The 24,147-nt window shown below is 28.9% G+C and overlaps 2 protein-coding genes across 2 annotated transcripts; both read right to left on the bottom strand.

Moving 5' to 3' along the window:
- Positions 1-770: 770 nt before the first annotated feature.
- Positions 771-6,656, bottom strand: LOC137816525 (mannose-P-dolichol utilization defect 1 protein homolog 2-like). The gene is given in 9 exon segments (XM_068619700.1): positions 771-1,148; positions 1,150-1,157; positions 2,821-2,862; positions 2,945-3,005; positions 3,479-3,538; positions 4,305-4,371; positions 4,469-4,541; positions 5,932-6,085; positions 6,303-6,656. Coding segments are annotated over 9 exon segments (651 nt in total). The 5' UTR covers positions 6,450-6,656; the 3' UTR covers positions 771-1,109.
- A 1,576-nt stretch (positions 6,657-8,232) lies between these two features.
- LOC137816524 (cysteine proteinase mucunain-like) lies at positions 8,233-12,205 on the bottom strand. The gene is made up of 5 exons (XM_068619699.1): positions 11,556-12,205; positions 10,242-10,477; positions 9,993-10,133; positions 9,090-9,542; positions 8,233-8,634 (listed from the first exon to the last, which is right to left on the bottom strand). Exons 1-5 carry the CDS (start codon positions 12,031-12,033, stop codon positions 8,542-8,544), a joined length of 1,401 nt encoding a protein of 466 aa, XP_068475800.1. The 5' UTR covers positions 12,034-12,205; the 3' UTR covers positions 8,233-8,541.
- Between the last annotated feature and the right edge of the window lie 11,942 nt (positions 12,206-24,147).

Here is a 24,147-nt window from a genome sequence, read left to right as displayed (position 1 = left end):
ACTTTTTAAAATAAGCATATAAAACAAACATAAAAGAAAAAAAAAATCTGCCTAATTTATTAAAAAAATACGTATTATTATAAATCAACACAAACAAACCTCCCATTATAAGATGTGGAAGACTACACCGAAGACATCACTACTAATTAAAAATGCTTAATAATTAGACTAGCAAAAAAGAATTGATAAACAAGAAGTGAATCACAGAACTTTTGAGTTCCAAAAGGTAGCGTTATGAACATCTTTGGAAAATACTAATAAGAATCGCTTAAAAAAAAGTTTTTTGATATAAACAGAATTCAATCGGATATGCTCTTAAAGTGCGTATTAAACGTTTCAATCACAAAATTGACGCATAATAAAGGGAAAAAGCTTAAATGAGGAGAAGTTACTCTGCATCAACTTCCAGATAGATTGGCTTGGAATAGAGAAATTTCTGCAAAGAAAATTAAATATTTTGTGTGCTAACGCACCACTTGTGACAGCCCAGTAAATGCTAATTCTCAAGGCGATTTGGCCCAGGCAGTTTTAATTTGAAGGTACTTCACCCGAATTCATATACCTTTCAAATACGGGGAAATGGAAACTATATGAAATCTCCAGGCAAATTAATGTCGCACACTAAAACCTTGGTGAAAAACCATCGACGGTTATGTTTCACCGAACATTTTATCATTTAAAAAAAAGCAGAACCGAGAACAATCATGACGACATTCTTAAGATTTTATGACTAAAGAAAAGTAGAACTCACTCTAACAAATCATACTAAGTTTCTTAAAAAGAACCTGGTATCCTTTAAACTTTAGTTTGATAAATAACAATAAAATAATTAAGCTACACTGTCTCAGGATTCAAAATAAGATATAATAATCAGCTGTTACTTTTGGAACTAATGTTTACCTTAACATGGTCCACCTATCAGCAGTAGAAATTTGAAATAAGACGTTTGATGAGTAGATTGAAGAGTGCGACAAAATTATACGGGTGGATACGACGCAGTGGCACCTGCCGTTGCCCATGATGAAGAGATATACATAACTCGATACGGTTCTATTATTTCGTCTTCTTCTCCTTTTCAACCTGGGGTTTTTGGTATAATACTATCTGACTTAGGATGGCAAAATTTGTTGCGCAACCAATTGCATAGCCCAAGAGAACTTCAAAAAAAGTAGGAAAAAGTCACAATAATAGAAATAGTACAGACAGACATTTGAAATTGGGAACACTGCTATACAGACAAAAAAAGTCAATGACTTGGAAATGGACATAGAGTTTTGTTAGTATCAAGTCAAGGAGATGGAAGACATGATTTCTAAAAGAAAGATATGTTCGATTTCATATACAAAATAATGGGAAACAATTCATACGGGGCTTCAATATTAAAAACTTATTTAAAAAGGAAACTCTTGAAAAGTCACCATTGTCTTTGTAGTATTAGGACTTTACATCACAAAGAAAATATTTACACAAGTACATACAAGATTTAGAACATGGAATCTGAATCTACCTCTCCTTAAGGCTTAAGAAAAGCAAGTCTATAGAGTGCTCGAGATCTCGAGAGCTCTACTCTTCATATTCACTAGACATCCAAGAGACCTGTGAACTATATGTCTTCATATAATATAGTATTATCAATTATGACGTGCCATCATCCTTAGGAAAATTAACGTATCGTGTTGCTTACAAAGAACCATAAAACTTAACATAATTGTAAGTGTTTCTCTGAAAATAAGTGTCATATTTCTAAGAAAAAGAAGATTCAAATCCTAGAACTCCATTCAATGTAGTCTTTAGCTACAAACAGTAGTTTAGTTGCTTTTATCGCTGATTTTCAAAAGCAAAATTAACAGTTTCAGATAAGGGGGAAAATACACTCATGGGAGATGTTTTTGAACTAATTTAAAAAAAAAACAATGTTTAAATACTTGTTTTAATGTAGACCACTTAATAACATATACCATCTTTCTCTATAGCCAAAACATCAAACCGTGAAAACTACAACCGCTACCCCAAAAAATATCAAAGCACGAAAATAAAAACTGTTCTTCCCCGTGCCAATTAGCCTTTGGCTTAACTCCGACTTTTAACATATACTATAAACTCCAAATACAAAATCACAAAATTACAGCTAGGAGAAGTTAAAGAATGTTAACATCTCAGAAGCCGTGGAAACCAATATAAAAGGAAAAACTCTGATTTTCATGCTATTTATGAAGCCAATAATGGGATGATGGCTATTCAGTTTATGAGAGCAATGCCAGAGATTAAGGTAGAAAATGAGGCAAAGGGAAATATAGCTATTCTATCTGTTAATGATATTTTTCAGCAGAAGTGCAGACAGAAATACACATTAGCTGGTGATCCTTGTTAAATTTTCAATGAAGCTATATTGAAGAGGATGTTTTATAGTAAATATTGAGGTTGCTACTAAATAAATTTGGTTGATTACAAGATTGCTACTTTGAAATCATTGCTATTGTCAAAATTCGAGACAGACATCCTACAAAATCCAAACATGTTCTGGTTTCTAAAACAAATATTTCTAAAATCAGAAATAGAACAGGTCCTAAATCTAAATCCTAAGGGATTATTAGGCCTGAGAAAGCATTTTCTATTTTTCAACTTCTTACAACTAATTAAAAACATGACACCTTTTTTATTTTTTCTTATTTTAAGATTTGTATAGAACAAGCTCTTAGATTCTAAAAAATAAAACAAATAAACACAATTTTTAGCACCAAAAAACTAAGTTGACATTCAAAGACAATGACGGCAACAACAAAAGTCATGAAGATGAAAACAAAGTAAGAAGAAACCTACCACTGTATGGTGCATTTTCTTGGATAGTTGTGAATACTCTAACTGCAACAAATAAAACTAATATATTAGTCTGCAAACAAACGACAACTTTAACCAAAACTTTATTAAAGTCATAATGGCTTACCATTTGAACCAGCAAAGTTCATAAAAGAAGTTAAGAAGCTGAGTTCCCCAGTACTTTTATTCTGCTCAAACATAGTAAGTTACCAATGAAGAATAAGGCTGGTGAAACAGAGTCAACATAATCAAACGAACAATTGTAGACAAAAAAAGAAACAACTTTAAGGATTGTAGAAGCATAATGTGAAAAAAAATTCAGCCTACTGAATCAACAGAGTGCAAAGCATCCTTGCCTCTCCTTACACACAGGCAGGCAGCAAAAGCTACTAGTTCTCTTAAAAACAATGGCAATTATAGGATATACACAGAAACAAATTTTCTTTCATGTAATTAGTGTCTAGTACACCATCATGAAGTATAGAGTGAAAGAACCCATTTATTCATTACTAAAGAGGAAATAAGCAGACATTCTGACTGGAAAATCAAATATTGTATTGAGTGCAAGTATTTAAAAAAATAAGTCCATAACTTTGATGACAACTAGGAATTTTTGTCCAATATAGTAGGAACATAGAACAGGCAATATGTTTCAACTTACAGAAAAGTTTTGCCATATCTGTGGGATCCTGGCAAAGAGAAAAATTGCATGCTGGGATGCCTGGAAAAGATCATATCCACATCTCAATTCCAGAAATATTAAGTGATGAGAACCTTGTAACCAGCAGAATATAAAATAAATGCTAAAATGTTCAACAGAAATAAATAAATAACACTTTGTCTATATTCAGCCAACAATTAAAGCTTCAAGAATACTTCATTCAAGACACAGTTACTAATACCATTACTAAAGTTTTGATAACTTTGGCTGAATTTTCATCTTTCACCAAGGTAGGCACACGAAGAAGTCTAATAACTAGGCTGTCCAAAAGGAATTGGATCACCTACTACAATTTGATCACATATATGGTCAAAATTTGAATGTACACTTCTCAAAATCTGGTCATTTCTTCTACTGCAACCCAAACTTTTGCTACATGTGAGACCATAGGTTGGTCGGTTTGAGGGAGACTACTCTTTGGGTTGCATCAAAGAGATGATGAATGTCATTAGAAAAGATATCTTGAGCCTTTTCCAAAAAGAACATGTATTGAAGGATCTAAGTATCTCTAGAACATTGGACAACACATAGTTGAAAGTCAAGCTTTTGCAACTGAGATTTATATGTATTTGAATATATGTATATGTATATGAATATATGTAGGTATGTATGTATATGAATACGATGAGTACAAGCATATATGAAAGATAAAGGCTTCAGCCTATGACTCTTAACCTTAAGCTAGGTACACCCGAAAGCAGCTTTATAAAAGTTGTACAACAACATAATTAAAAACTATTTTAACAAACATAAAGTTGTCACTCACATACAGAGCTTCAAAGAGGAAAGGATCAATTTGACCAGCTAAGATAGTTGGTGCTACAGCACAATATCTGAAAACCAATGCATCAAGGACATGATCAAGAATATCCAATTGTATTACATAACACAAGAATAAAAACCTAGTTCTTCAGCAAGCAAGTAGGATACAGCAATGCCCGGATCCATGTAAATGTATTCAAAGGTCGAGAATAATAGTAGATTATGGCAACCAGTATTATAGCTGTTTCAAAAAAATAGAGGAAGAAGCAGTTAGATAACTTCAAGAAAATTGAAGAACAACATAGCTATACCAACAATAGATAGATCAGTACAACTTGCATGATATAAGTCTATGATACCTGTGCAAGTACTAATTTCAGAACACAATATTATTAGTGAGTAAAATTAGTCAGAATCACTAACAAAATGATGTAGGACAAAAAAGTCTAGATAGGGTTCCACAAAGCAATAAAGAAAGCTTAAGAAAGATTCAAATGTAATCAATGGACTGGCTCTTGTGGTGTACCAAACCAAGAAAGAAAAGGTTCAAAATGATTTTGTATTTAATATTTAAGAAAAAGATATTCAGACAAAGGCAACTTTAGATTTATAGTACAAACCAAAGCCTTTCACATTATGTGATCTTCCAGCCTACATCTATTAGGAATTCCTAATTACAATTATAAAAATATAACTTCCTAATGACAACTAGTAAAAAGCCAATTCTCAAAATGTAATCCTTGACACTAAAATAAAATATCTAGGGATACAACCATAAACCAGCTACTAATTATTTTCTTTCCTACTGGCCCTGCATCTCAAAATAAGGGTAAATAACATATTTTTGAAACTAACATGATGGTTTTATTTATCCCGGGCCCTGTTAGACTCAAATAGAGAAACTTGTGAAAATGCTAATTTATTAGTATCAAATGATGCCAAGCTGGAATAGGGTCTAAAAGAAATACGTTTGACAAAGCAAACGCAATGGTGTAGTAGGCTATGGAAATCAGTTATTTTACTTTAACCTGCCAAGATAATAGTTATAATTAATAAACAATATCACAATTCAGTCCGTATGTTGGAAATTGGATTTAAGAAAAAACTCAGAAATGTGAATATATCACCAATATAATCTAGTTTATAGGCCAAAATTGAGTACAAACGCCAACAAATCCAGCCTGATCTCATGACCAGTCAAAAGAGCATGATATAAAATAATCATTGATTGGAGGTATGATGAAGAACACAAAAGCTAAATAACACACAATCTGATAGGTTATTAACTATATTAAAAGAAAAGCTAACAAAACACTATTTTGAATACTTCGAACTGAAATATATTAAAAATCACAAATTTTAATGGGTTTCCTAATTTAATGAATTTATCTTCTGATTTTGTAATTTTCAACCATTGGTGAAGTGTGTGTTACTAGCTAGCACTCCTCATACATTTATCCGTCGCTTGTTTTCATGTCAAACTCTAAAACACCATTGCATAAGATTGTTACTCTCTAAACCTAAACACACCATAATCTCGCGCAATTCACACAAGGCAATTTCACATGACACATAAGTTCTGCACAAAGAATGTACAGAGACCAAAAATTAAGCAAAAACTGTTAGCACACCTTGGATCAAAAGAAACAGCAACTCTCCGTAAGCTGAGAATGCCATGCCTTTGTAGAGACAGTAAGCCAACGCGATGGTGTATCCGATTACTTCGAGCTCAAAGGAAATCATGCTAAGGCCTCTCACACTCTTATGCTTCAGAATTTTCAGAATCTGAACATTAACACGATAATAGCATCAGGAACACGGTGCTTCCGAATTGAGAATCCTCGTTAAATTACTAATAAGCTAAAAGAGGTTAAACATGCTTAGAGAAACATTTACCGAACAAAACCCTAACCCTGACACTAACGGAGCAGTAGAATTTAGTAGCAAAATACGGAACATGTGAATCGAAGAAACAAACAATGAAACGGTTAACGATTAGTGCCTGGGGGAGTTTGACGGTTGTGGAGGCGGCGACGATGGCGTAGCCAAGGAGTTTGGAAATGAGAGGAAGCAAGCAATTCTTCTCCGGGAAGTGGCCGTGGCGGAGCGATTCCACGGCGCAGCTAAAATCAATCCCTAGATACTTCATCGCTCTCCACCTGCAAGATCTGAAGAAAACGCTTCTTTCACCTACCAATTCTCTTTATGTGAATCAATTGTAAACTCAAACCACACTTTCTGAATTTTCAGGTTCGATCAAGTGTCTGCCAAGAAGAAGTGTATTACGCGCTTTCTGTTGCTCGGTGTTTTTATTTTTTTCGTTTTTATTTTCTTTTATCTTTGTTTGAACTATCTTAAAATCCCATTAGTTTTTTTTAATACTTTGTACATCTTAACAAAAACTGTTTTCAATAAAATGAGTTTTTATATTATATCTGTATTTTTATATTGCTCTTAATATTATGTGACAATTTTATTTATGATATTGAACAAAATATTAAGTAATAATTCGCACTTGACAAAAATAGAAGAGTTAGATTGATTTTGATTTTTCATGTTAAAAATAGGTTGGGTTAGCTTGCACATATTTAGTATAATCTATAATTCCTTATATATATATATTAAAAAATGATTTATTATATAATAAATATATTTTAAGTTTTAATGATCTCATAGCTTAATAAAAACTATTTTTTTCACTTAATGATCTTATATTTTTTTAAATTAGCACACTTAAAATAAAGTTATTAGTTTATGAATACTTGATATTATTTACTACGATAAAACTATAAAAAAAAATATTTTCACAATTATCCTACTTTGTGAAGATAAAATTGTTTGTACCATCAACAAAAATCATTCCTAAGAATGAATCATTTAAATATATACTATAATGTTAATAATCACAATGTTTTAAGTCCAAATCATTATCTTATATATAGAAATGTAGACTAAAGAATACTATTACGATTTATTATATAAGTGTCGCATTATAATAATAATGGTCTAGAATTGGGTGGGTTTGGACCATTCTTAACAGGATAAGATGGCTTAATTGCAATTTCACACTTTCCACTATCACCAAAATTTGTTATGTTCATTTGTTTTGTTGAGTTATTTTGCTAACATGTAAAAAAAATTTGAAATTGTTTTTATTGATGGTTACAACATTTTAATGCTTATGATGAGTTAGCACTGAAAAAGTTCGTTGCAAATTAGTCCGTGAGCGCAGCTGTTGAAGGAGGAAGCTAAACTTGATTCATTTAACAAGGTCTTGCTCTTTCTGATTTCTATCTCCCTCAGTATATTGATTCTACAATTTTGTTCAACATTCCAATTAACCATTTATAATTCAATGGTTTTTCTTCTTTTTCAGATAGCTGAAGATCTCAAGTTAATGTTCAACATTCAAAGGGAGTTAAGCTACAAAGTAACAAGAGTGAATGGATTGCAAGAGGAAAGATTCAACTTCTTTTCCATAATAGCTATGAACTTGGATAGGAATATTCCACCACCCTAGAATGGAACAACACAACAAAAGGTGGTCCTACATAAATAAAAGTGTCTTAGCAACACTGTTTAGAACACCAAGTTGTTTGATGTGGTCAAAGTTTAATAAAAATCATAATTTTGTTGATTAATGAGATATTGTAACTTGGTAGTTTAATAATCTGGTATTCGTGACAGATGATTATATTTTCATTTGTACGTTACATCTCACCTTTCTAGTGAAAAGACCTTGTTGATGTGGTCTTAACACACAGCGACTAAGTTGTTGGTTGGATGATAGTTTTGCCTCTTAGTAATAACTTCATCGCTTTAGTTCAGATATTCAAAAGGGGCATGATTTCTATCAACCAATATCCTCTCACACCATAAGCAACTAACCTAAGCAAAATGCAACAAAAGCATGCACATACATGGGTCCAGTGTATTCCATAATGCGGAAATAACTTCATTGTAACATAATCTACAGAACTTGGAAACTGACAGCAATCAAATGTGTTCGCCATTTGGAGTTTGAATACAAATACAAGAGCATAAATAATATAGCCCTATGTACACAGCCAATGTTTGACTGAAATTTGGTGAGGATAAATCTGTTTCTGTATCACAATAAAATGATACAGATTTGCATGCTACGTGCAATATTATGTGAAAGTAAAAGGAGAAGTGTAATAGTTGGTGTTTCAGTCCTCTTCTTCCCTTTACTTATGCACGTATGCATTCCCCTTAACAGCTTAAGCATTGCTGACCTTGTTGCCTGCAAAGGCCCCATGGGGTTTGGCTGGAGTACGCCTCAATGCCTTCACTCCAAATGGGTTGTTCTTGCTCTGTCATTCACAAAAAATTCAGATGATAAGTACATGATACAATAATGAGTAAATTACAACAACGCATTCCTTCAGGTTTCATCAAATTTATCTTAGATTGTATTAAAGTTGTAACAAATGTTAAAAAAGAAGATCAGATGCAATCCAAAAAAAACTCAAATGGTGCAGTCTCAAGAAACCATACTCAGTTAATGCAATCTGAAGAAAGAAACCTCAAGAGTGCAAGAACATGTGGGCAAAAGCTTTTTCTTATGTATGCATGGTAGGAAAAATTAAGAAAAAATGAAAAAAAAAAAAAAACTTTTCAAAAACTATAATTAGTTTATGGAAAAGTTTGTTTCAATTTTTTCTCCTAGTACAAATGATTGAGTAGTAAATGCAAATGGTTAGTTCAACCTGAAAACTCAGTTCAAAATACAAGCATGTAAGAAAACATTAGATGGTCTTAATCATACCCTGAGACAAGTTCCAGCATAAGTGTTGCAGATGGGATAGTCATGGGGGCAGCAACTGTAGTGGTCATCACAGCAGGTAGCACCTTCAAGAGGACAGCAACCCCACTCAAAACAGGTTTTTCCAAACTCGAAAATGCAGCAGCAAGTGGCAGAATCTGAACAGCTGTAGTAATTGTCACAAACATTTGGTGGCTTCACGGGTGAAGGGGGTGATGGTCCAGGATTGGGTGGGTTTTGACCAGTCTTAATGGGATAAGATGGCTCGATCGCAATTCCACACTTTCCTGATCTGCTGTTACCCAGATTTCTTTCCAATCTGATGTACCCTTCCTCTCCCCAATCAGCACCCCATGAATTCCTCACAATCCAAAAATCATGACCATTGTCTGTACCATATCCAACAGCCACAACACCATGATCTAGAGCTGTTCCACATCTTCCAGTGAAGACACCCTGACAAAAGATACATGATTGATGAACATCTAGTATTTGTATCAAGTAACAATGACAATAAATGAAAAAAATACTAATAAGGCATTTTGGTTGGAACCATAAATTAATATTACAAAACTAATTTTGGATAAAATTGGATAGGGAGAAAGAGTATTATGTTAAGAAACTTTCGTTTTTATCAAAAATGGCTTGTAGTTCCAAACTTGATTTTGAATTAAAACATTCAAAACATAATTTACTGTTGCACAATCACAATCATGTGCCCTAGACTCAGGCTTTGAAGATGAAATACCCTAGAGAATTTTATATAAGAAATCAACCATGAATGTTTATTATTAGACAAATATGGTTTGGTGGTGTTATAACTTTGGATATTCCCATTCTACTTCTATGCAATAGACACACACCTTCCTTTTCTAAGTGATTAACAGAATCAATTTAGAAACTTACAGATGAATATAATTGAAATTCCCTGCCTCCTCCTTCAACAGCTACGCTCACGGGCTGATTTGCAACAGCCTTTTTCAGTGCTAACTCATCATAGGTATTAACATCTTCGTAACCATCAATAGAAACAACTTTAGCATTTTTCTGTATATTAACAAAAAAAAAAACAAAACAAATGAACACAAGAATTTGATTGGTAACTAAATTTTAAAAGCGTTTATTTTCATAAAAAATCAAGACCAAATTACTTACCCTATACTCATCACATCTACCATCAACACCCTTGTAAGGATAATCCTCCTCGGAATCAATGCCTCCATTTTTTATGATGAACTCAAATGCATAGTCCATAAGACCTCCATTGCATCCCATGTTATATCCTGTATCGCAATCCACCAATTCTTGTTCTGATAATGAAATCAGATCGCCGGTCACTATCTTATTAATTCCTTCCACTGCACCAATTGCCGAGAATGCCCAACAGCTCCCTACATTAAAAGATGTTTAAAAATAAATTATAAGTTGTCAAGACAAAGATCACTACAAGAAACTCATTTATCAGAATACAACTACAAAAACTGAAGCACTAGCCTGCTCCTTAGTCTGTTATAATTCACTATCCTTTGACATCAAAAGGTAAAAAAATGGAATGGTACACAAAGACAAAGAACTATATTAGTGATTGGTAGGTTAAGTATTCATGGGTCCTGACAAATCTGCGTAAGGTGCATTGGCACAAACAATTTTATCACATCAAGTTGTTATCAGATGTCACGGGCCATCATGCTACTTTTGTAATGCGGTCCAAAGTATGTAATACTGGGGACAAAGGGTAGGGTAGGTGGGTCTCCATTAAAACCATGAATTGATGTTTTAAAGGTAAAAAAAATTTAATTTAATCTTTAGATATTTTTATTCCAGATATTAATCAGTAGATCAGGTGGATGTTCAAGCAACAGCAAAGCAGTCAATCAAAGATGACCACACAAAAATATCAATAATTATTAGTTAAAGAGAAAGCTGAAAAATCGTAACTGTTATCCTTTTCCAATGTAAAGAAATAGGAGCTGTTATTTTTTGTCACCGTAAACATTTCTACAAACAGGTAGACGATTAAACAATAAATCGTATACACACATCCAAAATCACTAACAATCATTGACACACAAAAAATTATTTTGGACTCAGATGTATTCTTCTCAATATCAGAATTCCAACTCAAAGTCAACAGAGAACAAACCCCTGCGCTACTTGATTCAAATTGATTTTTTTCATAAAAAAAAATATAGTAAATCACATTCGATGAAGGATCCAGGATCGAGTGGATTAAGGAAAAAGCGTGACAGGAGAAAAAAACCTCAAAGCATTGACTAAGATACAATTTGGTACCCATTAATCTACCAAACAAAACAATTAAAAAAATAATTGTAAAAATATAGATTAAATATGGATCGACGACGATAAATTAAAAAAAAAAAGTAACGAATTTAACTTTATTTTATTGTTTTTAATTGGAAAAAAAAAACCTAAGAGATAAGTGACAGTAGAGAGTGGCACAGTTCTTACCGCAACTTGCTTGGTCTTTGACTGGGACAACAGCACCTTCCTTCCTCCAATCAACGGAATCGGGTAGTGTTTCCCCGACACGTGGCGCGTAACGGTTGCTCGGGGTCCTTCCCAACCTCCGGTTCGGGTCGATCTTCGTTCCCAAGTACCTAGCCCTGTACTCCTCGTTGGTCAGATCCGCAAACCGGTTCAGTCCCAACTTGTAGGTTCGGTTCTCGGCGTTTTGCTGGTCGATGAATCGCAGGTTGTCTTTGAAGATCTGAAACCTCTTATCCTTCTCCCCGAGCGCGTTGTACAGTTTGCCGTGCTTGACGAGCCACTCCTCGTACAAGGAGTTGACCTCCTCGTCGGTGCGCCACGTGGCCTTGTCCTGGTGAGCGTTGTCGTAGGAGATAATGGACATGTCCAAGGCTGAAGAAAGCGCGAAGAGCGCGAACAACAGCATAATCGCCATGTTGGCGGAAGTAGAAGAAGCCATGTTTGTTGAAGAAGAGAAAGAAAGGTGTTGAGAGTGGAGAAAAGGTGCAGGGAACTTGACCTTATAAAGAAAAAAAAGAGGTGAGAGGGGTTGGATAATAATTGGATAAAAAATTATTTATTTAAAATAAAATAATAATTCACGAAGATTAGGTAGCGAATAATATCGCCAAGGGCGTGGAGCTGAACGGGTAATTATTGATAAGTAATTAGACTAAATGACCATTTTAACCTTTAAAGTACTAAATTGCTGACTTTTAAATAATAAATAATATTTTTACATGGATTTAAAATTAAGATAACGATTATCTTTCCAATCTTTTCCTTTTTTAATGAATTCTTTGCATATAAATGAGGTATCGATATTCAACACTTTTATGGAATAATAATTTGTATATAGTATAGAATAATGAAGTACTTAATTCTTGTAATATGTATCTATTTATATAATTATTTTATTAATAATTCGGATTAAGAATATGAATTATAATTAAAAATTATCTAATATTTAATTTTTAATTAATCTCATTAATCTTTTCAAAAATATGATAGTATCGATCAGTTTATCAGACATTGGACTTCGATCCCAACCAGTAGAATTTAATAATATTAAAAACATAGATTAAGATTTTAATAATTTCACGTGGAGAAAGTGTTTGGTTATGGGAATATTGAAAATACAAGGAGGTAGATATATGGGGATACCCAATTGAAACAATAAGGGCATAGAATTGGGTGACTTGTCCCACGCGCACAACACCAACGTTCACACTCATTGTCTACTGAACAAAATATGTTTCTAGTTTTATAAATCTATACCTACTTTTTTACTCGTGTTTAAATTGTGCTCTTTTTGTATCCTTTAAATTAGTAAAACAAAACTTACTGCTAAAGTGTGAATGATTATTTGTTCATATTATTATTAATATTTATTTCAAAAATTTATTATTTTTCTAATCAACTACTTTTTCACCTAAAAAGTCTATCGTAATTAAGCTGACAAATAAATTTATATTTTTAATTATTATCTCTATTTATTATAAATATTAATACGAAATAGTATAAAATTATTTTGTAAACTGAGTATAAGAAATTAAGATATACATTATCGCGATTCATCTTCATGCTAAAGTATGAAAAATATATTTAATATAATACAAAGATATCATATTATTATTTCACTGCTCCTTGAAATGTATAAATAAAATAGTTTTGTAGTTTATTTTTAAGAAATAATAATATTTCTACTTCTTTAAGTTATTTATAAAACAAATAGATTGAAACTCTCTCAGTTTTTATATTCAAAAGAAATAGCACGAAGCTAAACTCTATCTAATCAAATGTTAATTGGTAAAGATAGTCTTTAAGTACAGCATAATGACATGTATTTTGAAAATATACATTAAATTAAAATGATGTAAATATATATAATTGCATAATAATAACATTTTTTATAGTTGTTAATTTTGCATTGTTAACTTACCACATATTTACCAATTATTTGACCTGTTATAATGCATTATGTTGCAAGTAAGAATATGTTTGGTCACATAAAAAGAATGGAATCTCAATCTAGAAGATGAAAAACTATATAATTTGATGTCATGTAATGAAATTTCATACTAGTGTTAATTACTCTTGTACTTGATACAATATGTACATTCTTACGAGTCAATAAAATTACTTTTATATACTGATAACAATAACAATTTGTAGAATTATATCTATATTTTCTTTATATATAAATAATTTTATAACTATTAAAAGTTAAAACATTATTAAATTTAATTTTTTACATTAAAAAACGCACACTTGTCTTGAGGCTTCTGATAAATATATATTGATGTGACATTACGATAGAGTGGACCACAGCATGATAAGTAAAAAAATATCTTTACCATTTTTTAATAGGCTTTTATCATCATATCTTAAAGTGGGATTTTACGTATAATATGATCATCATGTCAAAGGATGGAACGTGATAGAAAAAAAATACTTTATCAAATATTTTGAACCTATAGTTCCGTGAAAAAAAAATATATTTTATTTGTAATGTTAATAGACATCTTTACGCATTTTAATTTAATTACAAGAAAATAATAATTTAATTTATGTCTCTATTCCCCATATTTTTTTTAATTATTTTACATATTTATTTTGAAAGTGAGTCATTATTAGTCACTCTGCCACCCAACTCCCCGTTAATTATTAAAATGTAAAGATAAAAGTATAATTATTTTAACAAGAGTAAAAAATATTAAATATACTAACTTGTATTTAGTTTTATTTAAAAAATTGTAAATTATTTTATAAAAATTAGTGTATAAGAATATTAGTAAAAGCTAATATATTCTTATAATAAAAAACAACTATTCAACATTTTTTAACACAATTTAGTAAAAATATAATAAATTTATGAAGGGTAAAGGTTTATGACTAAAACAAAAAGTACATATAACTCCACAAGTTCGTGAGTTCACACTTGAACTATATTAATCTATAATATTGCATCTCGCGATTCACGCGATGCGCTGGCGCGTGTTTTTAAATATGTTTGTGCCTCTTCATTGACCTCAAAATATCTACCTCACATTACTTACAAAACAAGTTGTTCAAATTAAAAACATTATCTTTTGTCATCTCAATTTAATTAATTCAAGATATTTATATTAAAATTCAAATATTATAATTATACAGTTCACAATTTAATTATCACAGTCTTACAAATTTTATAATATAAAGTTATCGTATACTTTACCATTATAAATTTTAATTTGTATACATTTTATCAATATATTAAATATATATTTTGAAAAATAATGTTGTCTTATTATCAATGTATAAAAATTTAAAAATATAATATCAAAATATGCAGTGAAATTTTGAAAGAAAAATAGCAAAATAATGACAATTGAATGGTAAATATATAACCAGAACTACTTAAATTATGCTGTAAAAGTAAATCAATTAATTTCACAAAAGATATGATAAATTTGGATTATTTGAGAGTCCATTTTTTAATGGAGTAATTTTAAATTGCAAAGAATTTTCGTCCGAAATTAAAAATAAATAAATTTATCCGTCATCTAATTTTTTTCTCTTTTTAATTTTGGCACTTATCTTACACTTTTATATTTTTAATCATCTTTCGTTTTCAAATTCTGAATTTTATTAAGCTTCTTGCGTGAGGATGATTTTTTTGGTTAAAAAAAATCAGTCAAAACCTCTCTATAAATAATTTATTTTTTTAAAATGTTAAAATAGAATAGTCAAAATACACGCATAATAACTAGAATAATCACAAACTTAACAAAAACTAAAGTTGAAAATGTTATAATTATTTTATAAAATTTATTTAACTTGTTTTTCGTGTGTATTATTTAAAATACCATAAATAGAGTGAATAAATAATATGCTATTTAAAGTATTGCTTTTATTTCTGTGTGTTTGGGGAATTACAGCATCGCAAGCAAAACGTTATAAACAAGATACTGTTCCATACGCATCATCAACAAGAATCAATTTTCTTTCTAACTTTTGTGTGGTAATAAGAACAGGACCCACAAAAAGATTCTTTTTTGCTTTCAATCTTCAAAAAAGTTTATAGTTTTATAGATTAAAAAAGGTTTTTTAATTTTCAATTTTTATTACAAAATATTATTTTAAATATTATTAATTTATATAAGTTGTTATCGTAAAACATTTTTTTATGTTTAATACAAATTATTTTAAAAGAAGTAAAAAGTTAAAATTTAAAGTTTTATTTATCTTCTTAGATGTTTTTCAAATATTAATTTATCAGTTATCTATATAACTCTTTTTATAACTTATCACTAATAATATAGTAATATTTTATAAAATGATAAAAAATATTAGTTTTTTTTATCTTATTTTATCTTTAAATTAATCGTTAAAGATAAAACACTACAAATAAAAAAAATAATGCTACACGAAGTATTTACTTATTATTTAATATTTAATATATTTTTTAAAAAAAATTTATAAAGTTTTTACTTATTTGAGAAATCTTTTGTAGGTAATTTTTTCTAATTTTAGCAAACAACTTGACTTTTGAGTTTGGAAATACTCAACTCAAATTTCTTAATTCATCATTCTTTTTGCCTTGAATAATTTGTTCTCTTTCTCATAAAAAATATTTGGATATTTGGCACTCATCGTGACATTTAAATATAACTATTTCCAAATAACTAGTTTTATGGTTCTACTCTAAATAGAATTATCATATTGTATTTATATAATAGGATGAAATCTTTGTCAATATTTTAAAATATACAATAAAAAATATTTTTTAATATGATATTCATCAGTCTCAGTATTAAAGTTACTCATTATTAAAAAATATGGTATTTTATTAGTCTTAATATTTAAAAAATAATTTTAATTTAATTTTATAAAATTATCTTGTAATATGAGATATGTACTTATTTTTATAAATTAAAATTTGTATTTATATATATACTATGAAATATTTTAAGCTATATTTTTTTTAGTGTACAATTATTTGTATGTTAAATATATTTATTTATCATTTTTTAATAATATCGCACTACAAGAAAATTATGAAATAAAAATCCATTTTTAGAGACCAAAATAATTAGTTGCAATAGTAACTAAATTAAAGACCATTTAAAAAAAATTGGTTTCTAAATTAATTTATATTATTATTAAATATTTTCTAAATTGTTATCCAATTAGCAACCAAAGTTTAAACTACCAATTATTTAGTTTCTAAATTTGGTAGCAAAAACATTGGTTAATAATTAAATACCAATTTAGAAACTATTTAAAAATAATATAAATTAATTTAGAAACCAAAAATTTGATTAATTTCCAATAATAGTCTATAATTTAGTTACTATTGCAACTAATTATTTTAGTTTCAAATTGATTTATATTTCATGATTTTCTTGTAATGTTGTATCCGTATATCTTGTATAATATACTTTCTTGTTTACTTGTAATAAATAAATAAAATATTAATTTTAAGTTTTTATTTAAAATATTTAACATTAGTTGTAATATATCTTTGTGTTTTTTTATAGAATTAAATTTGGGATAAAAAAAAAGTTGTTAATAACATCGTTGAAAAAATTTGGCAATTTTTTTGTACATGTGTGACTTCTAACCTTTTTGGGTGGCCTAATGTAGAGTGAGACAGAACAGGGTCGCATTGTCACTTTTAATGATTAATCAAAAACACCTTCAAACAATATAATTCAAATCAAATAATTCTATTTACACAGTAATTAAATAATGCTGCATAAAATAATTTTTCTTTCGTTTCCTAATAACAAATATCTTTTATAAAAAAAAGTCCCTTGTTACGAATTTTACGCATTCCACATTATAAAAAGGTTCGTTAAATGTTTTTTTTTTTTCAATAATAAAACTCGCAACAGAGTTGCACAAAAAAAAGTCTCTTTTATTTGTTAAATATTATACAAACATATTAAAAAAATCATGTTTATAAGTTTTTTATTTACCTTTTTTCTATTAATATTGTTCAAAAAAGTGTTTGAAAAAAAAATAATTTTCCGTTCTCTTTCACCTTCGAAAGCTATTAAAGAGGCGTAAAAAATTTGTTGAAGATATATTTAAGTTGAAAAATAATTTTTTTAGTTATAATTGTAAGGATGTAAGTAATTGTATGAAAGTAAAAGTGATATAATAAGACTAAATATTTATAACTAGAAAAATTTAATTATTTAAAATTTATTTTAAAAAAATCATCATCTTTCAAAAATATTTTATTTTTATTATTTTTCTTTTTAAATTTCTGAAATATTTGTTTATCCTTTTGTAGATAACACGTCTTAAGAATATCGGTGGAAAATTGAACAGAGTAAGTACGTTTGATTAAAAATTATTTTAAAGTAATTTCATGTGTTTCTTATTTATTAAGTTAATTTTGAGAAATCTTATATGCTTGTTGGGGATGAGGTTTGCATGTAATCCGTTTATTATAAAGATGAATCGTTAGTCCATAATTATAAAAGGTATGTTCGGATCATTGATTACAATTTTCTAATTATAGGATTAGATTTTTTATTAGAATAGTGAAATTGAGAGTTTAAACTTGATTTGAACCAGTTAAACGAAATTCATTTAATTAATACCCTATAACTTGGTTGTTAAGAGAGTTGTATTCATTGGACGTGGTATTTAAATAAGAACTTAATGATTTCGTCGTTAAACAACTCAAATCTGGCGGAACAAAATTTATTTAATTGAAAACTCGAGAATTTTTGTTATTGAACAAGTTAATTCTTGTTGATTGTTAAGTTTTATCTAGTATCTTTAATTGAGCAAGTATAATGTGATTGAGTGAATTGAAACATGTACTTAAATTTTTTAGATGAATATTAACCGAAAAATTATTTTTTAAACTTTGAAAAAACTTATTTTTAAATATTTCTAAATATTAAAATTTATTTATCTTTCATTATATTATTATATATGATGTTTGTTTGTTATTATCATCGAACAAATGATGTTATAAAAAGAGACAATCTCAACATAATAGATTTAGAAAAAAAATTATACTTATATTTTCTTTATATATATATATATATAAATGTTAAAAAATATTACAATAATACAGTTAAAGAGAATGAGTTTAATAAGATATTTATAATTTGTTCTTAGGGAATAACGACTTCATAATTTAATTTCACACAATGGATGTGATGTTTCCATTTAATGGGCAAACATTTATACCTTGCATCTTATTCTAGGTGTTAACTATTGACGATAAAGACGCCACGTTATCAACTAACGTTAACTAAGACAATTGAGTTATTTGTATTTGAGATATTCTTTGCCTTGTAGCTTCTGCATGTTTATTATTTCAGTTGTGTTAGGTTCATCAGTTGAAAAAAAAGTTGTAATCACATGCCTTGTTTTGCCAACACTACCAGATTCCTTACAGATTAAGAATACTGTCACTTTCCATCTCTTGTTAATTCTTTAAAATTTAATTTATGAAAAACTATTATTAAATAATAAATAATGACGTGACAAAAATTTTAACTATTTTAAATTAGATACCAACCAGATAAATTCTCTATTTTTTCAGTGCTACCTTATAATTTAATATTAATACCAAGAAAAAATACAGAAAACTAAATTAATTATACCTATCTGATGTTGTTCAAGCAAACCTCATCTTCAACGTTGGTTCAATATTAAAAATCACAACACACGTCACCCTTTTATCCTTCCACCATATAAAATATCTCAACACAGTTGATTGGATCAAATAACTTCTTTGTGTGAAGTTTAGGATTACTTTTAGATATTATTTGAACTTTGAAATTCAAAAGGAAAATTGAATTTAAAAATTCTGCTTATATAATTTTGTTTAATCATTCATCTTTTTTAAATTTATTATGTCAACACTCAATTTTGTTTGAAAAAAGTATTTTTTTAAAAGGGATTTTACTTAATTAATAAAAATATGATTAACCAAATTTGAAAAAAATATGATAATTTTTTTTTGAAAAATCATTAAAAAATGTAATTCTTTAAATTTATTTTTTTAATATTACAATACTGTAAAAATAAAATTCTAGTTTCCTTTTATAAAAAAATCAAATGTTTAAAAACGTACACTTTAGACTTTTTTTTTTATCATTTACTTTGTTTTTAATTTTTATATTTTAGAACAAAAATTAAAGATTAAAATGAAAAAAAGATTCAAGGCCAATCCAGTAAGGTTTTTAATCTGAAAGTTATAACTAAAAAGAAAGATAAAAAAAAAAGAGCAAAAAGAATAAGTACAAAAATCAACAAAAAAGTGGATGGCACAAAATTACTAAAAAATGCAGAAAATCAGAACAACAGGATAAGATAAAAAGTTGATTTCGGAATCCAAATATGATGTTGACATCAATTTTTTTGGTTTTTTATTTTTTAAAATAAATTATGGTGATGATTTTTTTTTTTCTAAACAAAATTCCATCTTCTCGTTGAGATCGAGATTCAAACATAATTAATTAAGTATATAAAATATGTGTGATTTTTTTTTATGTATTTATGTTTTCCTTTTTATAATGTATTTTTATATTTGTTCGTTTTAATATTATAATTGATTATATTTTTTAATTATTGAAACCTAGAGTAGAGAATTATTACTATATTTGTCTAGAAAATTTTCTGGTTGTGGGTTTGAGTAGTCTTGAGTTATGTTATCTTCACACATTATGATGTAGTTCTAGATTGAATGCACATAATTTTTTTTTTGTATTTTGTTGTATGTTGTGGTTTGGTGGAGGTATTTGGTGGGTTCAATTGATGAAGAGTACAAATTTTGGTTGGTGAGTTAGAGAATTATAAGAGGTGAGACAAACTCCTAAATATGATTATAAGTTAGACCCAAAACTAATGCTAACAAACACTACAAGAAAATTATCAAATATAAATCAATTTTTAGAGACCAAAATAATTAGTTGCAATAATAATTAAATTAGAGACAATTTTAGAAACTAAAAAAAAAGATTGGTTTCTAAATTAATTTATATTATTAGTTTCTAAATTGATATCTAATTATTTAGTTTCTAAATTTGGTAGCAAAAACCTTGGTTACTAATTAGATACCAATTTAGAAACCATTTAACAATAATAGAAACTAATTTAGAAACCAAACATTTATTTAGTCCCTAAAATGGTCTCTAATTTAGTCACTATAACAACTAATTATTTTTTGTCTCTAAAATTGGTTTTTATTTCACGATTTTCTTGTAGTGAAAGAATGAACAAATAAAACAAGTGTGCACAAACTTAGACAACATTTCTTTAGTAAATTATAAGTTAATTTATAAGAGGACTAACATTTGTATTTATAGTGTCAAAAGGAATCAAATTCAGAAAGTTAACCTAAAAACTCTCTAGTTATAGCTTGACAAGTGTCCTCCTCTAAGTAGAGAAAATAATCTTCATTCCCATTATTACAAGTGGCGTCTTGGCATTGGCTAGAAAAACTCTCCATTGAGGTGTTGCCACATGTATAGGCACATCTTCCATGAGTGAGTGCACTCGGACATTCATTTGCCATGTATGTAGGTGTTGTCCAATCCCTCTTCATAAGCTCTCCAAAACCCTAAACGACCTAGGGTTGCATTGGGCTCAAGGAGGCCTAATTGAAACCCTAGTTAGACTTTCCACTCTTATTCCCACCCGATTATACTAAGCCCAAAACATGGCCCAAGAAAAATGGGCCCAAAATAAAGCCTACATTATTTTGTACAATTTTCACAAGACTTGAGAAATTGAAAGAATAATCAATAATTAATTCTTCACAACAAGAAAGTCTTTTAAGCTCTTTTTTTTCCCGATCTTCTAGCCATGACACTTGTTAGAGCGTCAATATGAATATGTCCAGATAGTCCTCCATGAACACTTGTTATTATATTTCATGCATTTGAGATTAAGGTCTTATACTCAGACTTGTGTGTACCTTAGAATGGAGGTTTAATGATTGTCATGTTAAGTCTTAGACTTACTTGGCTATTGTAAAAATCTCATGTGAAATTTGCTTCCTGATAACATATCACATATGTTAGGTTGCCTATCATTGTAGAATATGTTCAAAAGGAGAATTCAACTCTAGGGACATGTGAGATATTTAGATACACCCTTGAAAGTTTTCATATAAATATCCATACAACCATTCACGACGATTCTCTACACCTTTTAGGACACAAAGAAATCATGTTTGTTTGTTTGTCGTACCTTTTATATATCTAAATGCATATGGCATGATATAGCAAGCATTTCATAAAAAAATCATGGTTACTTTTATACATTAACATGCATCTATTTTCTATAGTGTTGATAATCATTGTAGTTTTGTTTTGTATCATCTTTCTTTTGGAATTTGTTAACCTCATTCATGCATGTTTTAAATAAAAGTAGATTATTGAAATCTCGTAAGCTACGCATATATGATTCCAATTTAAATATAAAAATATCATATTTTCTCATTTTTCTTGCATACTCATGTCATTTACATTTAATAGTTGGTGATAAAATAATAATGACTCAAAGACAAACAAAAAAACTTGTTTTACAACACCCATACAAGACTTATGGCATAGTGAGAAAGATGGAGAATTTAGAGTAATCTCACAAGGCTCTAAAAGTTGATATAATTATATGAAAGAGCGTATAACTATGATTATGGAAGCTCTGAATATGATAAAAAAAAAACATGGAAAACCTGCTACTATGAATGAAGAGGGATCTCCTCACTACCCTTCAAGTTGTTACCCTAATCCAACGAGAGTATAAAATGTTAACAATCAAAGGAATATGGTAGTCCCCATTGTATATATATCCCATCCCTTACAACAACAAGGGACCCAATCTAGACACAATCCTTCCCTCAAAATGGTCTCCCTTGTGGATACACTCCAGCAAGTAAGGACTACCTTAAGCATGATTTCTTCGTTTACTACAACTCATGTGAAAGTTACCATTCCTCAAGCAAGCACTCATGAACCACTTCAGATGTCAGTATGCGTTTACAAGTCTGCAAACCACATGTCCTCTACTTCTGTTGTAATGGGAATGTGTTCAAGGCCTACCTTCATAGGCCATCAAATAAATGATCAAATGAAAGCTCTACATTTTATTACAGGAGAAGGATCTCAAACTAAACATTTGCCCCATTTTTATGCTTTTGGCGATGTTGCATAATTATGCTTGGTCCCGAATATGGTGATACCTCAAAAGTTTAAGATGTCGTAATTTGAAAAGTACAAGGAGATCACTTGTCCAAAAAGCCATTTGACTATGTATTGCAGAAAAATGATTTACCATGCTTATGATGAGAAGTTGTTGATGTAATTCTTTCAAGATAGCCAACCAACATGGCTTTGAATTGGTACATGCACCTTGAACCTACATGCATTTTCTCTCGAAGACATCCAATAGGTGTATTTCTAAAATAATATAAGCACAATGTTGATATACCTCCTAACAGATTGCAGTTGCAAAATATGATTAAGAAGTAGGTTAAAACTTTAAAAGAATATGTTCAACGAGAGAAAAATTGTTTCTCAAATATACCATCGCTACATGATAAGAAGGTGGTGATTATGATCACTCTTGTCACCATTGTACGAGCACACGATAAACAACATTTCTTCAAACAAATATTGTCTAAAAAAATCTCTATTATAAATAACATGTAAATTATAATTTTTCATTATGGATGAAAATATGTAGAAATAAAATGAATCTTTGTCAATCCAATTTTTTTTTTTTGAATATTCTTTTTATATTTTATATGTACATTTTATTTTATATTTTTTTATAAAAAATATACATTTTATAAATCATATTATTTCTACTCATTTAATTAATCAATCCTATGACTCTATGTGATCACAACACATTCCCTATAATCAATTTCTGAACCCAAATATTGTACTAATAACAACGACATAAAAATGTAAATAAAACAAAATTTGTGGTCGAAAGAAATGTTATTAAAAACGACAGATTCCTATAAATTGAATAAAATTTAAACTTTTAAAATAATAGTAAAAATATTCTACAAAAATGACTTAATTAAAAAAAATAAAAAATTATAATGATTGTAATAACACCACGAAGATTGAATGACAAAAGTGGACCAAATAAAAAAAAAACAAATGTACGATAGGAACATATGGTGGCGTACGAAGGTTCTCTGTGGTTTCCCACACGAACACGATTCTACAGTGAAATTTCAGATATTTGGCCACCATCTTTATTAATATTTTTTTTATAAATTTTTTGGATATATAATTTTATAAAATAAGAAATAGAAAAAAAATCATAGCTATATATTAAATAAATGTATTTGTGTATTATTCCCTTTACAAAGTCTACACACTTAACATATACCTTATATTGTGGGATTTTACTCTTTAAACATGTTTATAAGTCAATGGTAGTTAAGAAACTTGTAAGATTACACATTTCTAATATTTATAAATTAATTGACGCCATTGGAATGTGAGTATTTAAAGTTACACGTTTTCAACGTCTAAACACTTAATCGATATCATTAAAATATATGGTGTTTAAAATTATAAAATTGTGATCATTG

This window comes from Phaseolus vulgaris, chromosome 1 (assembly GCF_000499845.2).
Source record: "Phaseolus vulgaris cultivar G19833 chromosome 1, P. vulgaris v2.0, whole genome shotgun sequence".
NCBI lineage: Eukaryota > Viridiplantae > Streptophyta > Magnoliopsida > Fabales > Fabaceae > Phaseolus > Phaseolus vulgaris.
Note: the sequence above shows the minus strand (reverse complement) of the source record. Positions and strands in the feature narration are given on the sequence as shown.

Coding starts and splice junctions, on each gene's coding strand:
- LOC137816524 (XM_068619699.1), bottom strand. CDS start 12,033: ATGGCTTCTTCTACTTCCGCCAACATGGCGATTATGCTGTTGTTCGCG. Junction 10,134..10,241: donor GTAGATGTGATGAGTATAGG/GTAAGTAATTTG, acceptor GTTAATATACAG/AAAAATGCTAAAGTTGTTTC. Junction 9,543..9,992: donor AATTTCAATTATATTCATCT/GTAAGTTTCTAA, acceptor ATCTTTTGTCAG/GGTGTCTTCACTGGAAGATG.